The sequence below is a fragment of the Heptranchias perlo genome, chromosome 30, assembly GCF_035084215.1.
Source record: "Heptranchias perlo isolate sHepPer1 chromosome 30, sHepPer1.hap1, whole genome shotgun sequence".
Lineage (NCBI taxonomy): Eukaryota > Metazoa > Chordata > Chondrichthyes > Hexanchiformes > Hexanchidae > Heptranchias > Heptranchias perlo.
In genome coordinates, this window is record NC_090354.1 from 25,110,566 (window position 1) to 25,129,460 (window position 18,895).

Below are 18,895 nucleotides of genomic sequence, written 5' to 3' on the forward strand. Positions count from 1 at the left end.
GGATGGCGACACAACTCTAGGGGTTCGATCAGTCCTCAAAGGGTTCATCAGCTCACCCTGGTGGGTGTGGGCGGCAGCCAGGCTGGGACCTGTCAACATTTCAAATGGTGCTTAAAACTGGACAAATTCCTTGCTAACGCTACAGTGCCAGCGATACAGACTCCCAGCATTTACAAAATATAATAAAAAAAGAAATTATAAACACTGACATAAACTTTACATCACAATGCATTATTAATCAGAGAGCCTCAAATTCTACATGTAACCTCTGTACAAGTGCATCACCAGTAGGAGAGATTCAGGGGGAGATATACTATAAAGAATACAACATTTTTTTTTAAAAAGGCCATTCAGCCCATCAAGCCCATTCTTCCACAGTACATGCACAAACCACCTCAATTATGGATTCCCCTCAGTTTCCGCGTTCTATTCCCGAGCCCCACGTAAATCAAACAGATCTGTTAATATCTCTCTAATCGTCAATCCCCTTTCTCAACTGCTACTGATCCAATTTTTTTTTAAAAAGGCAGCAAAATATCCAGAATTAACTTTTTTTTCTGCTAGTCTGTTCCACATCTGCTATCTTGTGGGGTAAAATTTTTTCTTAAACTATAACAAGAATAGAGATTATGTATTTTGTAATTGCATCTTCGAATTCTGTGTTTCCTGTCCATGTTAAATAGCCCACTTAACTCCGATTTATCCATTAATCTAAAGACCTGTACTGTGTCTCCTCTCCATTCTCTTTCCAGCAATGGGAATAAACTCAGTCACCAATGTCTTCCTTCATAATTTAGTTGCTCCAAGCCATGGAATTGATAGGCCAAGCAGGTTAAGGAACTCAGGAGCCAATGAAAATGTACTGAGCTCAGCCAGTAGGGAGGTGTCCCATCAGGCACTGAGCTGGGTCCAATAGAATTAAATCTCAGGGGCAAAAAAAAAGCATTAAAAGTACAAGGACCCCCCAGCACAGAGTCCCCCATGACTTGGAGGGACTAAATTATGAAGAAAGACATAGGTGATTGAGTTTATTCCCATTGCTGGAAAGAGAATGGAGAGGAGACACAGTACAGGTCTTTAGACTAATTGATAAGTCAGAGATAAGCGGGCTATTTAACATGGACAGTGATAAGCGGGCTATTTAACATGGACAGTGATAAGCGGGCTATTTAACATGGACAGTGAACAGAATTTGAGGATGCAATTATAAAATACATAAACTATAACAAGAATAGAGATTAAGAAAATTAGTTACCCCACAAGATAGCAGATGTGGAACAGACTCGCAGAAAAAAAAGTTAATTCTGGGTCAATTGCTGCCTTTAAAAAATAGGGTTGCCAACTCTGATTGCACGTATTTCTGGAGGTTTTAGCACATGACCTCCCACCCAGTCAAACAGCCTTTTTTCCCCCATCTCCAATATTTTTATAACAAACAAAAATGTTCAAAGCAAATGGAAAAAAACTCCACATAATTGTTTATAATGTCCCTATGAATTTTCTCCCTGGTTTGCTCACAGCAGTGTCCTGGAGATTAATCTTTCAATCCTGGAGGGTTGGCGACCCTACCCCAGCGCTAGAGACAGAAGCTGGCATTGGCCGGGAAGGGAACTGTTTTAATGGGGCAAGCAAGAGGTTCCACGGTCACAACTAAACCACAAGGACCGTCCCTGTGCACTCGTACAGATTTTAAACACATGGAAGACATTTTTATTGAAACACAACAATTTGTGGATGAATCTCACTTTCCCCTCCCCTCCCCCTCTCCCCGACCCCCAGCAGGGAAGTGAAGGTTTGACGTGGTGAGCAGCGGTGGAACTGTAAACATTCCCGGGCGGACTAGGCCGAAGGTTTTGCCGCCTCATCAGAACAGGTCTTTGGTTTTCTTCAAATTCACCTGCTTCCAGCTGGGAAGTCTGTAAAATTCCTCCCTCGACATTTGCACGATTTTCTGCAAAGGAAAATAAGACAAAAAAAAGGATTTCAAATCAGAAATACGGACTGGTGACACCAACTAAAGCGAGAAAAGAAATAAATGACAGAAGGAAAAACAGACTTGCATTAATGTAATGTCACTCGGACATGCCTCAAAGAGCTTCACATATGATGAAATACTTTTAAGTGCAGTGGCTGTTATGTGAGCAAATGTGTCAGCCATGTTGTGCATAGCAAGATCCCACATAGAGCAAAGATGATTTTTACGTGATAAAATTGAGTTTGTTACATTCTTGCAGTGCAGTAGATTTAATGATGAAGTATCGCTGAACCAAGTAAGAAATTTTAAGGGAAAAAAATCATGCATTTATGTAGCGCCTTCTCATGTGTTTTTGAAACATCCTGAAGCGATTCACATTCAATTAATTATTTTTTTTCTCCAAGTGCAGTCATTGCTGTTGTGTCAGCAGTCAATTTACACACAGCACGGTCGCACGAACAGCAATGAGATGAATGACCAGTTAACCCGTTTTTGGTCTTGTTTGAGGGTAGATTATTAGTCAAGACACTAGAAGAACGTCTAACTCTTCTTCAAACAGTGCCATGAGGCAGTTAACATCCAGCTCTGCTTTAAAATCTCACTTACGAAAGAATCAGAGGAGAGATGAGGAGAAAATGTTTTATGCAGCCAGTTGTTATGATCTGAAATGTGCTGCCTGAAAGGGCAGTGGAAGCAATATCGACAGTAACTTTCAAAAGGGAATTGGATAAATACTTGAAAAGGAAAAATTTGCAGGGCTAGGGGATGTGGGGGGGGGGGGAGGAAGTAATTGGATAGCTCTTTCAAAGAGCCAGCACAGGCATGATGGGCTGAAAGGCCTCCTTCTGTGTTGTATGATTCTATCTCATCTGAAGGACAGGAATGCAGCACTCATTTCCTCCCTCAGTACTGCACTGGAATGTTAGCCTAGGAATGGGATGTGGATTTGTCAATAATAAATAGAGGGCTTGCTAAAATCTAGTGCATATTTGTAATGCTGCATATCATCAAGTACAGAAGGGGTGGCAAATGACAAAGTGACAAGGCGTTGCTTCATTTATGATATATGTTCTTTAAATAAACAGTGCCTGATCAATGGAACCCTCTCACCTGCTTCAGAGAAACAGTCGGATAGTCACACTGAACTAGCAAACACCAGAGAAACCCACGAAATAAACCCTGAGGTAAAGGAGATTTGACATTTCTCCCCTCCAGACTTGAAGGTGTTGACTCCTAGCTGTAGTATGGCCCCATGGACACCCATTGCCCTCTTGTACCTCACCTAAGTTGACATTATCCACCTGCGAACCTAGATAACGAGTGTTGTAAGGCTATTCAATAGTGGGGGCATCACAGCCACAACTGATCCCACTGTTCACAAACACATACTGAATTTGACGAAGGGTCATGGACCTGAAACTTTAACTCTGTTTCTTTCTCCACAAATGCTGCCTTACTTGCTGAGTATTTCCAGCATTTTCTGTTTTTAATTCAGATTTCCAGCATACGCAGCATTTTTCTTCTGAATTTGATAAAAGCTGGGGTTGAACGTCAACACTGAGAGCCTCCGTGTTAGTCCCTCAAACACAAAGTGTGTTCTGAAGAACAATTTCTGCCCAGTTAACTTCAGAACTTCCATGTAATGTCACAGGAGTAATGCATGATATTAGACAGGGGTTACCTGAAAATCTTCATCAGACAGATAGGTTTCCAGTCTGTGTGGGTCAACCCCCTCCGGCAGGGGTCTGGACATAATCTCCTCCAGCGAGTACTGCGTCTTACACAGTCTCAATAAAGCATCCTGAACCAGGAGCACTCTGTTCGCAATGTCCTGCTGCACCTGAGCCACAAAAAGAATGCACTGGTGAAGAAAGTTACTCTTAATATGAAAAGTGCCAAACACCATTGTGTAAACAGAGAGATAGAGCTAGAATTTGACTTTGGGCGATAGTGTAAAACGGGCGATAGCAAATTAGCAGCTTGTTTTACACAATCGAACTGCATCCTAACATAGTGGCTGCACAACAGGTATCAGCTTAGCACAGGTACTTGCCTAGACTGATGTAGCGCTGTGCAGTCCCCATTGCTCTCTGGTCAGGCAAGTGCAGCATTACAACAACAACAACTTTCATTTACATAGCGCCATTATCGTAGTAAAAACATCCCGAGGCACTTCACAGGAGCGTAATCAGACTAAAAATTGACACCGAGCCACATAAGGAGATATTAGGACAGGTGGCCAAAACCTAGGTCAAAGAGGTAGGTTTTAAGGAGCGTCTTAAAGGAGGAGAGAGAGGCGGAGAGGTTTAGGGAGGGAATTCCAGAGACCAGAGAGGGGAGAAATGAAAGGAGGCATGATGACAGGAGAGAGGGGCATTAGGGGGTAAAGAGAAGAGGAGAAAAAGTGGCATAGGAGTGATGAGCTCGCGTTAGGAGCGGCAGCCAAAATAAGCACGTGAATGGACACAGGGAGACTCAGGTCACACAGGCATGGCAAAGATTGGATTCTGTATTTAAAGTTTCCGTTACATCGTGCACAGCTCCACGCCAGTCACCGGGTCCATGTTCTCGTCACATTTTTTAATCCTATTGAAGAGTCACACAGTGGGCTGGCACTGCGACTTGAGGCGTTTTTAAAACTCAAATGCTGTAAAATAAGGGAGTGATCTGTACGCCAGATTATACAGCAAACAAACTCATTCAAAAAAAACAATAATAATTGGTGCAAGTTTTTTGGTTTCGAAGCTTTTTAGCTAATCTCAGCTGAGGCGATAGGCCTGTCAGCCAGAACAGGAAATAAAAATCAGCCAAGGCTCCTGCTCCTGACTGCTCTCCTACTGGAAAGTGCGAGTGCGCGGACATTGAGCGGCAGCAGGATTGGGTTCGGCTGTGATGCCCCCCATGGTCAAATAGCTGATGCTCACCGCCTAAACCCATCCATAAAGAATGGCCACATTCCGAGGTACTGAAGGATGCCTGCTCCCGTGGAAGTATAACCCAGCATACTTCAGGAGAGAAGAGCAGGAATCGATTTTTTTTTTCCCCTACAAAGCACTTTATTGAAACCATTTTGTCGTTCAGAAGCGCTGGTACCTGTTGCACAATCTCCACGTCGTAATCCCACCGCGGGAAGATATTGGTGAAGGTCAATGGCTCTGCACCGGCATGCACCATGTACGCTTTTGGCGGCCGCCTTGGGTTCTTTTCTGGTTGGACAAACACAAAGATTCCAGTCTCGGCTTCAAGACAGTTGACCTATTTTGAAGAATTGACTGCGTCAGCTCAAGGTTCCTTCTACCGCGCTGCGCTGACTGACCTGTGCAGTACTGCAGTGCCGTCTCCATGGCGCATTTTCTCTCCGTGTCCCACCGAATCTTCGCCGAGCCTGTGCTTTCGCTGTCCGACGGCCACCAGCCCTGCCACAGGTAAACTTCGAGCCGGTTATCCACGAGGAACAGAGCTGGAGGAACCAGACATAAAAAATGAGACATTAACATATGGTAATATACACTATAGACAATAGGGACGATGTTAACCCCAAGAGGGTTTTGGACGGAGGAGACCAGTTCAAAACAGAGTCGCAGGTCCGGGGGTGGGGGGGGGGGGGGGGGGGAGGAAGTGGGGGAGAGAGGGGGAGCAGGGGAGGGGTTGAGGGAGGGAGAGGGAGGGCGGACGGACTGGATAGTGGAGTGGATTGAGACAGAGAGACAGAAAAAAGACACAAATAGAGAGAAAGGCAGGAAGTTTTCCTTCTAAGTTGAATTCTGAAAGCAAACAAATCCTCTCTGAGGGAAAGATAGGAAGGGAGGGTAGGAAGGAAACTGGTTGAGGGGACTTCTGGCCTCTTGCTATCTGGCCTGGAGAAAGCAAGTGAGAGAGGGGAGGGGGAGTGGATGGAGGATTAGAGTGAGCTGAGTGACAGCGGAGCCAGGGGGAAGGGAGATTACAGGGGTTGAGCGGATAGTTCAAAGGGGAGGTGGACGTCGCTGGCAAGGCCGGCATTTATTGCCCATCCCTAATTGCCCTTGAGAAGGTTGTGGTGAGCCGCCTTCTTGAACTGCTGCAGTCCGTGTGGTGAAGGTTCTCCCACAGTGCTGTTAGGTAGGGAGTTCCAGGATTTTGACCCAGCGATGATGAAGGAACGGCGATATATTTCCAAGTCGGGATGGTGTGTGACTTGGAGGGGAACGTGCAGGTGGTGCTGTTCCCATGCGCCTGCTGCCCTTGTCCTTCTAGGTGGTAGAGGTCGCGGGTTTGGGAGGTGCTGTTGAAGAAGCCTTGGCGAGTTGCTGCTGTGCATCTTGTAGACGGTACACACTGCAGCCACGATGCGCCGGGAGTGAATGTTTAGGGTGGTGGATGGGGTGCCAATCAAGCGGGCTGCTTTGTCCTGGATGGTGTCAAGCATCTTGAGTGTTGTTGGAGCTGCACTCATCCAGGCAAGTGGAGAGTATTCCATCACACTCCTGACTTGTGCTTTGTACAGGATGGAAAGGGTTGTGATGGAACAGAGGCATGGTAGGAATGAGAAGGAGGAGTGAGAAGGTGAAGGGATAGGATATGTGATGGGAGCAAGAGGGTGGTGGAATCATTAGTGATTGGAAGAGGAGAGAGGATGGGAATCGCTGGGGGCAGCATTTTCTCCGCAAGCTGTACCCCAAATATAGCCTGCAGCTGTTGATGGCTCCTTTCACCACCATACTACCCAGCACCTCTCACCCAAAGCAAAAGAAAAGGAGAGAAGTAGAAGAGGGCAGAGAGAAAAGCAAAACAAAGAGTTATAGAGAGAAAAGAGAGACAGGTGGAGGAGAGACAAAGAATTGGAACCACATAGACAACAGAGACATGGTCAGGGAGTGGTATGTGGAATGTCATGGGAGATCAACTAGTAATGTATTAAAAATCTGACATCCATGTCTCCCACTGTAATTACTCTCTCCCATCAGTAGAGGTGCTGCAATGCCACCACAGGTGAAAAGGTGTAATTACAATGTAACAAGTTTACATAGGCAGATTCCATTATAAATGTGGATTTAGGGATTTATATAGTATTGGAAATTTAAAAATGACACAATGCACGACTTTAAAATGATGACTGAATTAGGTCTGTTTGTCCTAGTCCAAGCCCTCTAACCCTGCTTTACCTCAGCACCAAACTTGACAACTCCACAAGACATCAGCTAGTAAAATATGTAAATATACATTTTATTTATATATTTACATGAATATGAGTATAATAGAGAGAAATGACTTTAGTTCTAAAGACCAAAATGTAGAATCAGTTGAGTAGAGATAAAAAATAGTAAAGGCAACAAGTCACTTGTGGGAGTAGTTTACAGGCCCCCTAACAGTAACCACACTAGGACAGGGTTTACAGGAAGAAATAATGGGGGCTTGTGAGAAAGGAACAGCGATCATGGGTGATTTTAATCTACATATAGATTGGAAGAATCTGATTGGCAAAGGTAGCCTGGAGATGAGTTCATAGAGTGCTTTCCGAACAGTTTCTTACAGCAGCACGTTCTAGAGCCAACTAGAGAGCAGGCTATTCTAGATCTAGTAATGTGTAATGAGACAGGATTAATTAATGACCTCACTGTAAAGGAGCCTCTAGGTAGCAGTGATCACGATATGATTGAATTTTTGCATTCAGTTTGAGGGAGAGAAGAGTAAGTCTAAGACTAGTGTTTTAAACTTAAATAAGGGCAATTATGAGGGCATGAAGACAGAGCTGGCTAAAGTGAACTGGGAAATTAGGTTAAGGGAATAGGTCAGTAGAAATGCAGTGGCAGACATTTGATGAGATATTTCATAACACTCAGCAAAGATACATTCCAGTGAGAAAGAAAGATTCTAGGGGAAGGATGTACCATCCGTGGCTAACTAAGGAAGTTAAAGATAGTATCAAATTGAAAGAAAAAGCATAAAATTCCGTGAAGATTAGTGGCAAGTCAGAAGATTGGACAGAATATAAAAAAACAGCAAAGAATGACTAAAAGAATAATTAAGGAGGGAGAAATTAGAGCACGAGAGAAAGCTAGCTAGAAATATAAAAACAGATAGTGAGAGTTTCTACAGGTATTTAAAAAGGAAAAGAGTAAGTAAAGTGAGCGTTGGTCATCTAGAGAGTGAGTCTGGGAATTAATAATGGAGAATAAGGAAATGGCGGATGAATTGAACAGATATTTTGCGCCTATCTTCACTGTAGAGGATACAAATAACATGCCAGAAATAATTGTGAATCAAGAGGTGAAATGGAGGGAGAAACTTAAAACATTTGCAATCGCCAGGGAAAGGGTTCTGAAAAAAATATTAGAACTAAAAGCTGACAAGTGCCCAGGTCCTGATGGGCTTCATCCTAGGGTCTTAAAAGAAGTGGCTGCAGAGATAGTAGATGCATTGGTATTAATTTTCCAAAATTCCCTAGATTCTGGAAGGGTCCCATCAGATTGGAAAATAACAAATGTAACTCCTCTATTCAAGAAAGACAGAAAGCAGGAAACTACAGCCCAGTTAGCTTAACATCTGTCTTAGGGAAAATGCTAGAATCTATTATTAAGGAGGTTATAGCAAGGCACTTAGAAAATCTCAATGCAACGCAGCTTTGTGAAAGGGAAATCGTGTTTGACTAATTTATTAGAGTTCTTTGAGGAAGTAACAAGCAACGTGGATAAAGGGGATTCTGTGGATGTGGTGTACTTGGATTTCCAGAAGGCTTTTGACAAGGTGCCACATCAAAGGCTACTACACAAAATAAGAGTTTGTGGTGTAGGGGGTAACATATTAGCATGGATAAAGGATTGGTTAGCTAACAGGAAACAGAGAGTAGGTATAAATGGGTCATTTTTAGGTTGGCAAGCTGTAACGAGTGGAGTGCCACAGGGATCAGTGCTTGGGCCTCAACTATTTACAATTTATATCAATGACTTGGATGAATGGTCCGAATGTATGGTTGTATGGCTGCCACCTTATATAGCGCCTTTCACAACCTCAGAACGTCCCAAAGTGCTTTACAGCCAGTGAGGTACTTTTGAAGTGTAGTCACTGTTGTAATGGAGGAAACGCAGCAGCCAATTTGTGCACAGCAAGGTCCCACGACAGCAATGAGGTGATGGCCAGATAATCTGTTTTTAAAGTGATGTTGGATGAGGGATAAATATTGGCCAGGACACTGGGGAAAACACCCCTGCTTTTCTTCGAATTGATCTTTTATGTCCACCTGAGATGGCAGATGGGGTTTGGTTTAGGAGGAATAGAAAAGCAGTATATTATTTAAATGGAGAGAGATTGCAGAACTCTGAGGTACAGAGGGATCTGGGTGTCCTGGTACATGAATCACAAAAGGTTAGTATGCAGGTACAGCAAGTGATTGGGAAGGCAAATGGAATGTTGGCATTTATTGCAAGAGGAATGGAATATAAAAGTAGAGATGTTTTGCTACAGTTGTACAGGGCATTGGTGAGACCACATCTAGAATACTGTGTGCAGTTTTGGTCTCCTTATTTAAGAAAGGACATAATTGCTTTAGAGGCCATTCAGAGAAGGTTCACTCGACTGATTCCTGGGATGAGGGGGTTATCTTATGAGGAAAGGCTGGACAAGTTGGGCCTGTATACACTGGAGTTTAAAAGAATGAAAGGTGATCTTATTGAAACATATAAGATCCTGAGGGGACTTGAAGGCGTAGATGCTGAGAGGATGTTTCCTCTTGTGGAAGAGACTAGAACTAGGAGCCACAGTTTAAAAATAAGGGGTCTCCCATTTAAGACAGAGATGAGGAGAATTTTTTTTCTCTCAGAGGGTCATGAATCTGTGGAACTCCCTTCCCCGGAGAGTAGTGGAGGCAGGGTCACTGAATATTTTTAAGGCTGAGTTAGATAGATTCCTGATTAACAAGGCAGTCAAAGGTTATAGTAGGTAGACGGGAAAGTATGGTTGAGGTCACAATCAGATCAGCCATGATCTTATCAAATGGCAGAGCAGGCTCGAGGGGCTGAATGGCCTACTCCTGCTTTTAATTCATATGTTCGTATATAAATGAAATTTAACGCAGTGAAGTGTGAAGTGATAGGCCATAGGAAAAGCAAACAAAGCATTGGGATTTATTTCTGGGGGGATAGAATTGAAAAGCAGGGATGTTATGTTAAACATGTGTAGTACTTTGGTTAGACCACACTTAAAGCACTGTGCACAGTTCTGGTTTCCATATACCTTGGTTAGACCACACTTGGAGTACCATGCATAGTTCAGGTCTCCATATTATAAAAAGAGTATAGAAGCACCCGAGAAGGTGCAAAAAAGATTTACTAGGACGATACCAGAACTGAGTTTATACCTATCAGGAAAGATTGAACAGGCTGGGGTTCTTTTCTCTAGAAAAGAGAAGACTGAGGGGTGATCTTATAGAGGTCTTTAAGACTATGAAAGAGTTTGATGGGATAGATGTAGGGAAGATGTTTCCACTTGCGGGGGAAACCAGATCTCGGGGCCATAAATATAGTCGTTTATAAATCCAATAGGGAATTCAAGATAAACTTCTTTACCCAGAGAGTGGTTGGAATGTGCAACTCGCTCCCACAAGGAGTAGTAGTAGATGCATTTAAAGGGAAGATAGGTAATCACATGAGGGAGAAAGGAATAGAAGGATATGCTGATAGGGTTAGATGAAGTAGGGAGGGAGGAGGCTCTTGTGGAGCATGAACACCAGCATGGACCTGTTGGGCTGAATGGCCTGTTTCTGTGCTGTACATTCTATTTATGCAAGTCTTTCTTTCTTTCGATGTGGTGTCAGGTTAGATTATGTGTTCACATTCTGCAGAACCTTCTCACAGTAAAGGATCCTCTGGGGAAGAGTGATCATAATATATGATAGAATTTCACATTGAGTTTGAGAATGACGTACTCAAGTCCAAAACTAAAGTCTTAAACTTAAATAAAGCCAATTACATAGGTGAGGGGCAAGTTGGCTAAGGTAGACTGGGAAATTAGATTAAAGGGTATGACGGTAGATAAGCAACGGCAAACATTTAGAGAAATATTTTAATATTCTCAATGAATATACATTCCATTGAGAAATAAAAACTTCACGGGAAAAGTGATTCATCTGTGGCTAACTAAAGAAGTTAAGGATAGTATTAAATTAAAAGCAGAGGCCTATAATATTGCAAAGAAGAGTAGTAAGCCTGAGGATTGGGAGAGTTTTAGAAACCAGCAAAGGATGACCAAAAAATTGATAAAAAAGGAGAAAATAGAATATGAAAGTAAACTAGCAAGAAATATAAAAATGGATTGTAAGAGCTTGTACAAGTATTTAAAAAGGAAGAAAGTAGCAAAAGTAAATGTTGGTCCCTTAAAGGCTGATATAGGAGAAATTATAATGGGAATAAGGAAATGGTAGAGACGTTAAACAAATATTTTCTATATGTCTTCACAGTAGAAGACAAAAAAGGCATACCAGAAATAGTGGGGAACCAAGGGTCTAATGAGAGTGAGGAACTTAAAGTAATTAATATCAGTGGAGAAAAAGTACTGGAGAAACTAATGGGACTAAAAGCTGATAAATCCCATGGACCTGATGGTCTACGTCCTACGGTTCTAAAAGAGGTGGCTGCAGAGATAGTGGATGCATTGGTTGTGATCTTCCAAAATTCCCTAAATTCTAGAATAGTCCCAATGGATTGGAAGGTAGCAAATGTATTCAAGAAAGGAGGGAGAGAGAAAACAGGGAACTACAGGCCAGTTAGCTTGATATCAGTCATAGGCAGAGTCAACATGAAAGGGAAATTATGTTTGACAAATTTATTAGAGTTTTTTGAGGATGTAACTAGCAGGGTAGATAAAGGGGAACCAGTGGATGTTGTATATTTGGATTTTCAAAAGGCATTGATAAGGTGCCACATAAAAGGTTGTTACACAAGATAAGGGCTCATGGGGTTGGGGGTAATATATTAACATGGATAGAGGATTGGTTAATGGACAAAAAACAGAGTAGGAATAAACGGGTCATTTTCAGGTTGGCAGGCTGTAACCAGTGGACTGCCGTAAGAATCAGTGCTTGGGCCTCAGCTATTTAAAATCTATATTAATGACATAGATGAAGGGACCAAGTGTAATGTAATGTAAGCTTGCTGATGATACAAAGCTAGGTGGGAATGTAAGCTGTGAGGATGACACAAAGAGTCTGTGAAGAGTTATAGACAGGTTAATTGAGTGGGCAAGAAGGTGGCAGATGGAGTATAATGTGGGGAAATGTGAGGTTATTCACTTTGGTAGGAAGAATAGAAAAACAGAATATTTTTTAAAGGGTGAGAAATTATTAAATGTTGGTGTTCAGAGAGATTTGGATGTCCTTGTACATAAAACACAAAAAGTTAGTGTGCAGGTACAGCAAACAACTAGGAAGGCAGACGGCATGTTGGCCTTTATTGCAAGGGGGTTGGAGTACAAGAGTAAGGAAGTCTTGCTGCAATTGTACAGGGCTTTGGTGAGACCACACCTGGAGTACTGTGTATAGTTTTGGTCTCTTTACCTAAGGAAGGATATACTTGCCTTACAGGCGGTGCAACAAAGGTTCACTAGATTGATTCCTGGGATGAGAGGATTGTCCTATCAGGAGAGATTGAGTAGAATGGGCCTATTCTCTCTGGAGTTTAGAAGAATGAGAGGTGATCTCATTGAAACATATAAGATTCTGAGCGGGGCTTGACAGGGTAGATGCTGAGAGGCTGTTTCACCTGGCTGGAGAGTCTAGAACTAGAGGGCATAGTTTCAGGATAAGGGGTCGGAAATTTAAGACTGAGATTAGGAGGACTTTCTTCACTCAGAGGCTTGTGAATCTTTGGAATTCTCTACCCCAGAGGGCTGTGGATGCTCAGTCATTGAGTATATTCAAAGCAGAGATAGATACATAAGAACATAAGAAATAGGAGCAGGAGTAGGCCAATCGGCCCTTTCAGTTTCATGGTGCTCGGAGTAGGGGGAGTGTAGAGTCCAGATTCAATTTGCTCGGAGTAGAGGGGGGATAGAATGCAGATTCATGGTGCTCGGAGTCGGGGGTGGGGGGGGGGGGTGGGGAGAGTGCAGATTCAATAAGATCATGGCTGATCTGATCCTAACCTCAAATCTAAATTCATGTCCAATTTCCTGCCCGCTCCCCGTAACCGCTAATTCCCTTTACTTCTAGGAAACTGTCTATTTCTGTTTTAAATTTATTCAATGATGTAGCTTCCACAGCTTCCTGGGGCAGCAAATTCCACAGACCTACCACCCTCTGAGTGAAGAAGTTTCTCCTCATCTCAGTTTTGATAGATTTTTGGACTCTAGGGGAATCAAGGGATATTGGGATTGGGCAGGAAAGTAGAGTTGAGGTTGAAGATCAGCCATGATCTTATCGAATGGCAGAGCAGGCTCGAGGGGCTGTATGGCCTACTCCTATTTTTTATCTTCTTATGTTCTTCTGACACAGAAGCAAACAAACTTAGCCAAGTTGACAATGACGTCATGAGAGAAAGATACACCAGAATGCTCTTGTCTTATGGATCTTTATCCCTCCCTCATGCTTTTGCTCTTGTGTGTGTGTCTGCCCCATACTAACTAAACAGACTTGTTTGGTGGTACATGCTCGAAGGAGAGCTCACCTGGCTGAGGTACTGAGTAGAGGTCCTCCTGTAGGAATGGCATGACCATGACACCACTCGCAATGCGTGTCGGACTGAGCTGCTCAGTCACAGTAAACTCCCCCGAGGATGCAGTCAAACTGAAGAGCCGTACGGTGAAGTTGTACTTCCCGGGATCTGTAAGACGTAAAAGATAATAATCAACACTATGGAGCGAGACACCTGGATTATTAAATAACACCACTGTGACTGTTGCCAATGAGCTAGCAGCTTTCTGATGTCTCAGAGCACCCTAGAACTGTAAAAGTCCAGTCTGGCACCAGAAGGAAATATAATCAGTGTCCAGTGAATCTGGACTCTACACTCCCCCTACACCAAGCCCCATTGAATCTGGAGTCTACACTCCCCCTACACCAAGCCCCAGTGAATCTGGACTCTACACTCCCCCTACTCCGAGCCCAGTGAATCTGGACTCTACACTCCCCCTACACCAAGCCCCATTGAATCTGGACTCTACACTCCCCCTACACCGAGCCCAGTGAATCTGGACTCTACACTCCCCCTACTCCGAGCCCAGTGAATCTGGACTCTACACTCCCCCTACACCAAGCCCCATTGAATCTGGACTCTACACTCCCCCTACTCCGAGCCCAGTGAATCTGGACCCTACACTCCCCCTACTCCGAGCCCAGTGAATCTGGACCCTACACTCCCCCTACTCCGAGCCCAGTGTATCTGGACTCTACACTCCCCCTACACCAAGCCCCATTGAATCTGGACTCTACACTCCCCCTACACCAAGCCCCATTGAATCTGGACACTACACTCCCCCTTCTCCGAGCCCAGTGTATCCGGACCCTACACTCCCCCTACTCCGAGCACAGTGTATCTGGACTCTACACTCCCCTTACTCCGAGCCCATTGAATCTGGACTCTACACTCCCCCTTCTCCGAGCCCAGTGTATCTGGACTCTACACTCCCCCTTCTCCGAGCACAGTGTATCTGGACTCTACACTCCCCCTACTCCGAGCCCAGTGTGTCTGGACTCTACACTCCCCCTACTCCGAGCACAGTGTATCTGGACTCTACACTCCCCCTTCTCCGAGCCCAGTGAATCTGGACTCTACACTCCCCCTACACCAAGCCCCATTGAATCTGGACTCTACACTCCCCCTACTCCGAGCCCAGTGAATCTGGACTCTATTTTCCCCTACTCCGAGCACCGTGAATCTGCACTCTCCCCACCCCCCCCACCCCCAACTCCGAGCACCATGAATCTGCACTCTATCCCCACTCTACTCCGAGCAAATTGAATCTGGACTCTACACTCCCCCTACTCCGAGCACCAATGAATCTGGACTCTACATTCACCCTTACTCCGAGCACAGTGTGTCTGGACTCTACATTCCCCCTACTCCGAGCACAGTGAATCTGGACTCTACACTCCCCCTACTCCGAGCCCAGCTTCCGAGTTCTGTTACCTTGTAACATGCAGTCATACACTTTCCGATCCTGTTGTCCCAGCACATGCCAGAACTCTGGCAGTTCTGAGCCTTCCTCCAACTCACACACTGTTACATCTGTCCTGCTCCACAGACCCAGCTCCTGAGGAGGTCTAAGGAAAGAAAGAACTTGCATTTATACTGAGCCTAATCACGACTCTCGAAAGTCCCAAAGCACTTTGTATACAATGAATTACTTTGAAGCTCGGTCACTGTTGTTTGCTAGGAAAACTCAGCGGAAATTTCACAGCAAGATCCAGCAAACAGCAAAGAACTGAATGACCCACTTTGATGGTGTTGGTTGAGGGATAAATGTTGACCAGGACATTGGGAGAACTCCCTGCTCTTTGAGTAGTGCCTTGGCATCCTTCTAGTCAGAAGGGATCAACTAAGATCCCTTCTGACTGTTCTGGAAGCACCAGAACAGTCAGAAGGGATCTTAGTTGAACGTCTCGCCCGAAAGACAACACCTCTGACACTCCCTCAGTACCGTGCTGAAGAGTCAGCCTACTTTGTGTGCTTAATTCCTGGAGTGAGGTTAGGATCCACAACCTTCTGGCTCAGAGTTGAGAGAGTGCTATTAACTGAGCCAAGCTAATTTCAAACTGTTAATCACAGAACAGGATACAGAATCCATTAGGCCACAATTTCAGAACTGTAATCTTATTCGTTTCCAATTTCCTTCCATTCTTTTTCTCACCTCTCCTCAAGGTACCTATTGTTGAGCCCAAACTCGTTCTCACTTGGTGCATGGTCACTGCAGAGTAACCAGGAATAAGAATCTTGGTCATTTTTTCCTCTCAGTCCCAGGGGTGCTGCGGTTAATTGTAGCAACCGATCATTGCCCTGCTGAGGTGAAGCAGCTCAGGCCAGGGGTTGAACAGGACATCTTTTTGGTTTGTGAGATTCAGTTCAACACCGCGCGGTGAATTTACCCACTCAACCATTACGAGGGAACCTTTGATTTTGGTACAGAATTGCACGGAAAGTCTCAAGTGAATTGGTGAAAATGTATGTACAGTAGCTGCCACCACGCTAACAAAACTGAGGTGGGGGGGGTGCCATGGAGCATTCAAAGCCATGGTGGGGGTGGGGGGGGAGGAGGATCGGATCGGGGGCATTCAGAGCCAATGTGGGGGGGAAGCACTCAGAGAGGGGGCAAGCAGTCAGAGTGGGGACCAGTTCTGAGAACCAGACCTGTTCTGAGACGGGGCCTGTTTGGAGAACCAAACCTGACTGAAACCTGAGGTGGTAACCTCACTGTTACTGCAAGGCCCACAGATTGTTTCTTGGTATCCATGGTGATGGGGGAACGTACATTCAGTTTTCCAGAGCCTGGCAAAAAAGAATTACTGTACGGAAACGCCTCAAATTTGATATTGGAGTTGTAATTCTTTTCCTTTGGAGGGGGGAGGGAGGAGAGGTGAAAGTACCCTGTGCTTTTCTTAATGTAAAGGTTATAGGGAACTGTCACTTTAATTCATCAGCCGACTTTTTGAACCAAATTCCTTCCTTACCGTTCCTTAATCTGATTGGCTGCGGTCCTGCCGACCTCCTTTACACTGGCTTGAGCTTTGCAGCCATGCCACAGATAGATCAGAGCTTGCTGAGTGTTCACCAGGACGAGCGAACTCCTCGAGCGCAGGCTGCTGCACACACACGTCACCTCCAGGAGACTCCCCTCCACCGGGACCTCACCCTGCACGATGTACAACCGCCAAAGTCCTGCTGAAGACAGATGGCAGAATAACTTAGGATTAATTTAGTGCCCCACGGCACTATTCGAAGAAGAGCAGGGGAGTTCTCCCCGGTGTCCTGGCCAATATTTATCCCTTGACTAATGTTACTCAATCAGACCATCCGGTCATTTACCTCGTTGTTTGTGGGACCTTGCTGTGCGCAAATTGAGTGCTGCATTTCCTACATGACAACAGTGACTACACTTCAAAGGTACTTCATTGGCTGCAAAGCGCTTTGGGATATCCTGAGGACGCAAAAGTACTAAATAAAGGCAAGTTCTCTTTTTTATATCCTAACATTCCAAAACGCTTCACAACCAATGAATTGTTGCGTCAAGTATGTGGGCAAAACATGGCAGCCAATTTGCACAGAGCAAGGTACCACAAACAGCAATGAGATAAATGAGCAGATAGTTTGTTTTGGTAGTGTTGATTGAGGGATAGATATTGGCCAGGGCACTGGGAAAGCTCTTTGTACTTGCTCAAGAAACGGCCATGAGATTTTTTTACATCCATCTGAACAGGTAGATGGGGCCTTAGTTTAATGTCAGTGCAGCACTCCCTCAGTTCTGCACCAAAGTGTCAGGCAAGGTTATGCGCTTTAGGTCCTGGAGCGGAGCTTGAACTCACAACCTTCAGACTCAGAGGCAACCGCACGACCAACTAAACCAAGCTCCTACACTGAACAGACAGCACTTAATGTTCACTTTTTGAATAATGGATGGTAAATTATATATTGCAGACAGTGAAGTTGGAGGAACGCATAGGCCAGGTATGGCAAACTTCCGGCCAAGATGATGGACCTTCTTAAGTGCTGAAGGAGCTAGCTTCATCAGCAGCAGCTCTTTGCATCAGAATTGCCCAGCAAAACCTCCTACACTACCGGCAATGGCATTGGCCGTGTTCTTTGGGAAGTGCCTTGGATGGCAAAATCGGGATGTAAAAGGAGCAAAAGGAAATCCCATTTTAACAAAGCTGATTACATAATAAAATGCCCAGGAAAGTAAATCAGAGAGCGTGCACGAGTATAAATGTGGGAGAGAGAGACAGATGAGTCTCAGGGGGGTAATTTAGACTTTGTGCAATAGTGTAAAACAGGTGATAGTGAATCGGCAGCTCCTTTTACAACTCTCCTGATTTTTATTTCCATTGACTTCAATGGATATAAACATCAGAAAATGTAAAACGGGCTGTTGACTGGCTATCACCCGGTTTACACTATTATTCCCACGCACTGGGGAGAATCGATACGAAGGCTAAAGGCATGTAGGTATCTAGGGGGGAGTGGGAGTTCCTCCCCTTAACCATCCATCACAGACTGTAGTTTTTGCACAATCTTCTTTTACTGTATGCTTATTTCGCACAATGGATTAATTCTCCCTTCGCTTCTCTACTCCTGCAGAATAAAAAATGTTCACAATCCAAACCTTGTGGGCTTCTTATGTTGTCCCTCCTGCCACTGTGGATTATCATTCCTCCTTGGAACAGCTGGAGAAAGCAGGGGGGCTCCTTCCCCTGTGACACTAGCACCTAGGAAACAGCACAAGCATTTAACCCTTTGTGAACCAGCTGCATTGTTTCAGCAAACCCTGTATTAAGTAAGAGATTTTGGTTCAACTAAATATCATCCAGGAAAATTGATAATATATATTGTTTTTTCTATTACCATTGCTGCTTTATGGTGCAGTGACACACATTATCTTAGTTATATACAGTACAAGGTGTAGTGTATATGATACAGAGTGATAGCAGGTGAAAAGGCCTTACTGCAAGCCCTGGATGCTGATTTTTGGGAATATCGGGACATGCTACTGCATTTGTCTGTGACTGATGGTTTTCAGTTGAGGTACTGGGAGCTGTCAATTGTCATATTTTGAAGAGGGAATTAAGAGCATCGTACTAAAGACTTGTAATGAGTATTTCAGAAACAATGATCAACTTGGCTTGCAACTGGCCTGAAGCGGGCCAAATAAAAATAAAAAATTCCTCATTCAGATTCAATCCTCATATTTTCCAGTGTCTCAACTGATCTATTTACTGGGGGAGGCAATCGTACTCCCCCC

The 18,895-nt window shown here is 44.3% G+C and overlaps 1 protein-coding gene across 8 annotated transcripts in view; it reads right to left on the reverse strand.

Moving 5' to 3' along the window:
* Positions 1–773: 773 nt before the first annotated feature.
* The window catches only part of LOC137300003 (supervillin-like), a 159,761-nt gene continuing 141,639 nt past the window's right edge, over positions 774–18,895 (reverse strand). For 6 of the 8 annotated variants that reach the window (XM_067969077.1, XM_067969076.1, XM_067969073.1 and 3 more), the window contains 8 exons: positions 18,260–18,362; positions 16,611–16,821; positions 15,073–15,206; positions 13,612–13,767; positions 5,292–5,435; positions 5,069–5,181; positions 3,657–3,815; positions 774–1,951 (listed from right to left, as the gene is read on the reverse strand). In XM_067969077.1, coding sequence (XP_067825178.1) covers positions 1,865–1,951; positions 3,657–3,815; positions 5,069–5,181; positions 5,292–5,435; positions 13,612–13,767; positions 15,073–15,206; positions 16,611–16,821; positions 18,260–18,362 — 1,107 coding nt within the window. In that variant the 3' untranslated portion in view covers positions 774–1,864. The remainder of the gene's footprint in view (positions 1,952–3,656; positions 3,816–5,068; positions 5,182–5,291; positions 5,436–13,611; positions 13,768–15,072; positions 15,207–16,610; positions 16,822–18,259; positions 18,363–18,895) is intronic. The other 2 variants (XM_067969080.1, XM_067969075.1) reach the window with 1 other exon arrangement.